This window comes from Nestor notabilis, unplaced genomic scaffold, assembly GCF_000696875.1.
Source record: "Nestor notabilis isolate BGI_N333 unplaced genomic scaffold, ASM69687v1 scaffold16830, whole genome shotgun sequence".
In the NCBI taxonomy this organism is placed as follows: domain Eukaryota; kingdom Metazoa; phylum Chordata; class Aves; order Psittaciformes; family Psittacidae; genus Nestor; species Nestor notabilis.
The window spans coordinates 6536-12888 of NW_009912604.1; the positions used below are offsets into that span (position 1 = coordinate 6536).

General features: G+C 53.8%; 1 protein-coding gene across 1 annotated transcript in view; it reads left to right on the plus strand.

Moving 5' to 3' along the window:
• The window catches only part of DNMT3B (DNA (cytosine-5-)-methyltransferase 3 beta), a gene marked incomplete at its 5' end in the record, with an annotated part of 9787 nt that extends 6280 nt beyond the window's left edge, over nucleotides 1-3507 (plus strand). Inside the window, 5 exons of the mRNA XM_010020331.1 lie at nucleotides 282-427; nucleotides 565-706; nucleotides 936-1084; nucleotides 1662-1747; nucleotides 3369-3507. Of these exons, the coding sequence (XP_010018633.1) occupies nucleotides 282-427; nucleotides 565-706; nucleotides 936-1084; nucleotides 1662-1747; nucleotides 3369-3507 (662 nt within the window). The remainder of the gene's footprint in view (nucleotides 1-281; nucleotides 428-564; nucleotides 707-935; nucleotides 1085-1661; nucleotides 1748-3368) is intronic.
• Between the last annotated feature and the right edge of the window lie 2846 nt (nucleotides 3508-6353).

The following is a 6353-nucleotide window of genomic DNA, read 5'->3' on the forward strand; positions in this document are numbered from 1 at the left end:
TCCGTCACTGAGTACCGTATCAAGTGGCTGGTTTCACTGGGAAGTGAGAGCTGTGGGAGCTCTGGCAGCACTGGTTTGGCTCAGCTCCGGAATTCTGCTTCCCGGGTTTCCTAAACCTGCCTGCAGGAATGGGTCAAAACCCCATTTTTCTGTTCCTCAAGCCCTGTGTGATTGCCCCCTCCTAGGACACACCAGAGCGGCCACATCGGGTGTCTGTGCTGAAGAAGGAGACCGGGAGACTAAAGAGAGCAGTGCAGCCTCAGACGTCTGTCCCTTGGCAGGGTACCTGGTGCTGAAGGACTTGGGCATCCAAGTGGAGAAGTACATTGCCTCGGAGATCTGTGAAGACCCCATTGCTGTGGGCACCATGCGGCATGAGGGCAACATCACCTACGTGCATGATGTCAGGAACATAACCAAGAGAAACGTGAGTGGGGCAACGTGGCACCATGGCCAAGGAGGGCTCACCTCACTAGCCCTAGGATGGGATTTTCCCCTGCCCTGTCCAGGAGGAGGGACCCACTTCCATTGTGTCTCCTAATGGGATTTGTCTGTTCACTCTAGATCGAGGAGTGGGGTCCTTTTGACCTGGTGATCGGTGGAAGCCCCTGCAATGACATCTCCCTTGTCAACCCAGCCAGGAAGGGGCTCTATGGTAAGGCTGCTTTGCCTCTACAGAGCTGGGTTTTCCTGAGTCATTCCTGGGGTTTGGAGCCACCTTAAAGGGCAGGGAAGAGGTTCAGCTCCAGTCTGCCCTGGTGGTGACAGCTCCCCTCTGAGCTGCAGCCCATGGGGTGGCACCTGCAAAGCACAGGCTATGTCCATGCTGTTGGGGAGGGCAGCCAGGGCCTCCAGACCCATGTTCCCCGTGCCACAGCAGATCCCAGCCTGCCACAGCAGATCCCAGCCTGCAGCTCCATCTTTTTCCCTTGTAGAAGGAACCGGGAGGCTGTTCTTTGAGTTCTACCACCTGCTCAACTATGCCCGTCCCAAGGCAGGAGAGGAGCGTCCCTTCTTCTGGATGTTCGAGAATGTGGTGGCCATGAGGGTCAATGACAAGAGGGACATCTCTCGGTTTCTGGAGGTAGGGATTGCTGCTGGCTTTGGGAAGAGCATGTGAGCCAGAGACACTTCCTGTGCTGTGCAAGGTGTGTTGAGCTGTGCTTTTGTGTGGCCCCTTCCTGATGCATACCCCAGGAATCGAGTTTTCGTCCTTGGCTCTGGATCCCCAAGGGCTTGCAGCACGTTAACCCAGCCCAGCACTGGTTCCATGGGGGGTGTTCTTGCCTTGCAGAAAGCATCTGTTCAGAGCAATTCCTGATGTGTTATTTCTAGGGAGAGGGAGGTCAGGGGCTGGAGAGGGTTTTTAACTGTGGTAGCCAAGGCGGGCTGTGGGTCAGTAGGGAGCCTTTCTGCAAAAGTTCCATCAGAGGCTGATGGTCCTGATCCTGGCCCAGATAACCCAGCACTGAAGTGTGCTGTGGTTTTCATTAGCTGCTGGCCATGGCTGTGGTGTGGGAGCTCATGGTCTGGGGCTGACCAGACCGTGCTGTGGTGTGGAGCAAGGGTTTGTAGGGCACAGTGGAGAAGGGCTCCATGCAGGAGAGGGCTGAGCCCACACCTCCTCTAACCTTGATATTCCCATCTCTTGTGGCCTGCAGTGTAACCCAGTTATGATCGACGCAATCAAGATATCTGCTGCCCACCGAGCGCACTATTTCTGGGGTAACCTTCCAGGCATGAACAGGTAATGAATCCTTTGCTGTTGGTTTGAATCTCTCGCTCCAGCTTTGCTCTGTTTCGTGGTGCTTGTTTGGTTCTTCCCTCCTTGGCCCTAAGCCCAGCTCCTGGGAGCTGAAGAGCTGCAGCTCCCGTATGGTGCAGTTCCCTGCAGTGACGTGCACATGATAATGTGCTTGTTAATGAGCAGGGATGAGACTGGGAAAAGCAGCAGCATCCTCTGCCCTGGACCTGGAGCCTGTGGAGGGAAGAGTGATGGGATCAGTGCAGGATGCTGTGTGGTGTGTTTAGCCTAGGGATAAACATGTTATACACATCCACCAGCCTTAGTTTAAGACCCAGGCTGATGTGGGGTGCAGTAGGGCAGCCCCATGCCCAGTGACTGCTGTGTGGGGTTTGCTGGAGGTGAATCCCAGCAGCTCGGTCCAGTGTGGTGCTATGGGGAAGCTCCTCCCAGCTTTGTTCACACCTCGGTAGCACCCTGAATTCATGGTAAAACACAACAGGAGGACTTGGAGTAGAGTAAAATCCTATTACTATCAGTCCTGTGCACCAGATACTCCTAGCAACAAAACCTGGAGATTTCCTCCAGGGAACGCCTCAGCCAATAAACAGATTGGGTTTAAATACTTTGGGTTGTTTGTATTTAAATTGCCAGTATTTCGTGGAGTTAAAACTAATTAAAGCTGAGCTAGAGGCATGCAGGAATTTGAAAGTGAAATAGCAATTACTGAGGCTTTGTCATGTGAGATGGCACTTGAAGAACCCTCCTCTGATGGGAGCCCAGCAATGACTCGAGCTGTCTCCATGAACTGCCCCGGGCTGATGCTTGTGGAGGTGTCTTGCTGAGCAGAGTGGGCAGAGGTGTGAGTTTGTGGCTCGGTGTGGCTCCTGGGACAGTGTTGTATTGACCTGAGCCAAGTGGGAGAGGCTGCGTGAGGACATGACCATGGAGCTGGGAGGAGGAATTTTCTATTGTCTTTAGAATTTGCTTTTTGCTCCCTGTATTCAGTGTTAGTGCCGATTCCTGGCTGGAGATCGCTGGTGGCTCTTGGGTTTGCTTTTCCTTTTATTTTCCTAATCCGGTTTTAAAACGGAGCCAGCATGTGGGCTCTGAACCCCTGCCTGCATCTCCCCCCAGCTGGGAGCTCTGCTGGGGGGTGTTCCCAGGGGCATCAGCCGCTGGGTGCACTGGTGGTGGTGGGCTGGCACCCTCGTGCAGCTCATGGACAGCAGTGCTGCTGCTCCCAGGCAGATGTGCTTGCACAGATACACGAGGGGTGGTTTGTCTGCGTCCATGGGAGCGCGGCTGTGGGACATGTGGGCTCTGCTCTGCTGCCCTGGAGCAAGTGCCTCTGGCTCTGGGCAGAGCAGGAATCACCTTTGCCAATGTTTTGGGTCTAAAGCAATATACATTTGCTTGCTGCCATTCTGGGAAAGGAAATCAGAGCTGGTGGGGAGCACTGACACTGGTGAGAAGCTTCTGCTAAGCAAGACTCTAAAACACAGGCTGTGGCTCGAGGGATGTAGGGATGGACACAGAGATGGGACAGAGAGATGCTGTGTTCTGGCTGCATCCGATGGGCACCAGGGCAGCTCACCCACCCTCCTCTGCCTCTGCTCCACAGGATCTTTGGCTTCCCCCTCCACTACACAGACGTCTCCAACATGGGCCGTGGCGCTCGCCAGAAGCTGCTGAGATCGTGGAGTGTCCCCGTCATCCAGCACCTCTTCTCCCCGCTCAAGGATTACTTTGCCTGCGATTAGCAAGCCAAGCGCCCCTCGTCTCTCTGGTAAAGATGCACAGCTCGGCTGGCGGGGCGGGAGAGGGACGGGCACGGCCGCCTGCTGCCCCGGCACCATCCCTGCCCTTCCCTCCTGCAGGGAGGCAGCCTGGCCCCGCAGGGAGAGCTGAGGAAATGTCTTTAACCAAAGAACCTGGCAGGGTAACTTTCCTTGAAAGGGACTAATGGCAGTGATAGAAAACATGGACAAAAGAGCTTTAATTGCCCAGCGCAGGAAGCTCTGTGCATGGCTGAGACGGGACGTCTCCTCCAGAGCATTAAATACCCCGTTTTAGCCTAGAGCTGAAAGTCACAACTTGCTGAGCAGTAAGTGTGGAGGCAGCTGCCGAGGTGCTGCGGGCAGATGTGAACTACAGTGAGTTACTGCTTCTGAACAAACAAAACCTCTCTTGAAGCAGCTGCCAACCCCCCCGGCTGTAGCAGGAGGTGTAAGGGACCCTGCTCAGGTACATACACTGAACACGCAGGATACACACACCAAATCGGTTTTATGGTTATTTTTTGATAAACTTTTGTGTTGTTTAACGTCTGTTGCTGCTTTAAGGCATTACATACGAATGTGGAGATTCCTAGACCTGAATGTAGCTGAAACTGAACTGTGAGGTGATAGAATTACTTTTCTAGGTAGAACTAAAGGAATATTGTTTTATACGTTTGGCCGTAGTTTACAAATACTCACCACTTCCTTTTTAAAGCATCTACAACCTTTACCTTCCATTTTAAAAATCCTGCTGAGTGGTTTGAAAGCTTACACAGGAATTGGAGGGTTCGGGCTCCAGTGTCCATAAAGGAAAATGTTCTCTGAGCATCCATTTCCCCAGTGAATGTGGTGCATGGGCAGGAAGGGCAGTGCAGGGGTAGTGTGGTCCTCGAGCTGCAGCCCCCATCTGCTGTGAAGCTGAGCAGTGCTGGCAGCGTGTTGGCTCTGGTGCAGGAGCTTCCTGGCAGGGAAGGTCCCACCAGATGCCGGTGGGGTTGCAGGATCCCAGAGCACAGCACTGGTCTCCCCCGCGCTGATCCTGCTCATGGGCAGCAGGGTGGGAAAGCTGCTGTGGCCGGGGGCTGCACGTGTCCCCCCCCATTGCAGGCCCTGCTGCTGGGGCAGGTCCTGGGTCCGCACGCAGGGCTCTGCTCTACCTCTCCTTCCCTGCACACCCATCTCCCCATGCACACGGATGCTGTGGTGCTTTTGTGCCCAGCGTGGGGCACCTGGGGGGCTCCTGGGGCCATACCCCCAAGACCAGGAGCTCCTGCAGCTGCTGCTGTGCTCACTTTATTGCCCTCCTGCTCCCTGACTTTGCTGGGGTGATTATCCCAGTGTCTGTGAAGTCCTGGGGAGCCCGTCCCACCTGTGCCAAGTTTTCCATAGCCCCCTTAACTCCAATGCACATTTCAATGCACTGAAACAACTTATGGTGTCCCCCCATTGTCCCTCTGTCCTCCCCTACCTCTGCTGTTCACTACACCCTGTCCAGAGCATCCTTTGGTGCCTTCTCAAAATGAATCCGGTCCAAACCACGGGCCAGGCTGCTTCATGAGGTGTCGTACAGCATCAGTGGGAAATGAGAGCTTCTCTTCCAGCTCCTTCTACCTCTCTGACACACGGGGGCCCTCCTCACTCCTCTCATGGGTGGTGGAGGATGACAGCCTCTTTGGAGGAGGGAGCCTCTCACTTTCCACTCTTGTGTGCCACTTTCCACCTTGGGCTTTGAGGACCACTTTCTCTTGGTCTCCTGCCCAAGGCTGCACTCGGGAATGGGCAGGAAGGGAAGCCCAGGAAGCTGAAAGACTTTTTCCCCTGGTCTTGTCCAGAGGTGACTCTTCAAAGTATTCCCAGTAGGGTTTGTTCTTGGTGATGTGTTTGAGCTTCATGCCTGCTCAGGGATGAGTAGCACCCGCTCACCTCCTTTGTCACCACCCCCTGGCTGGGAAGATGGTGGGAAGGGTGCTGGGGGCGCCCTGGCATTGCCACCACCTGCTTTGGACCCATTTGCAGCCTCCAGCACCCAGCCCGGACCTGAGTCACAACACTAACTCCTGTGCCCAGCCCCATCCAGAGCCCGATGTGGAACCACGGGGCCACGGCCACCCTCTGCCTTGGGGACCTGCTGATGGGTTTTAGGTTTCCAAACGGGGCTGGCACATAACCTCTGCTCCACAGCATCTCTGATTTCATTCTCCAGATCTCGCATCCTTCCCTGTCTGATCAAAAGAAAAACAAATGGATGAGGGAGGAAAAAAAAGGACTCGGGGAATTTACACAAAGATAAAAGAGGAATGAGAATTGTCTTGGCATTAAGCTTACTTGATAAGAATTGTAGTAGACAAGTCTTCCTTGAAACAGTTTTCCCTGTAAGAGCTGCCTTGTATTATGTGTTTATAAGATGTAAGGAGAGGTAGATTCAGAAATGCCTTTTTCATACTTTTGTAAAGGTTTCTAACTCTCCCTGGTGCTATTTTTTTAGGTTAAGGATTGTTGTTGTTGAAATTCTTGCGGGTTTTTATACAATCTTTTAAAAATAAAAGAAGTGCATCATTTTGCTGTGCACATTTCGCATTGCTCTTTGTACGGGGGAGCGTGAGAGCTCAGGCCTGCCCGTCCACATGGTTCTGCCACGTTTGCTGCGGCGGAGGAAAGTGATTCACCTCAACCGTTTATCGCCGTCTAATTAAAGATCAGTATTTCTGTACGACCGGACAGTCCTTCCTTGACAGGTTTGGGTGTGGAGATCAAGGGGCTCTCAGAAGGACGGGTGCCCCTTCCCTGCTGCCCACTGAGGCGATGGGTGGGATGGGGGAACCAGACGG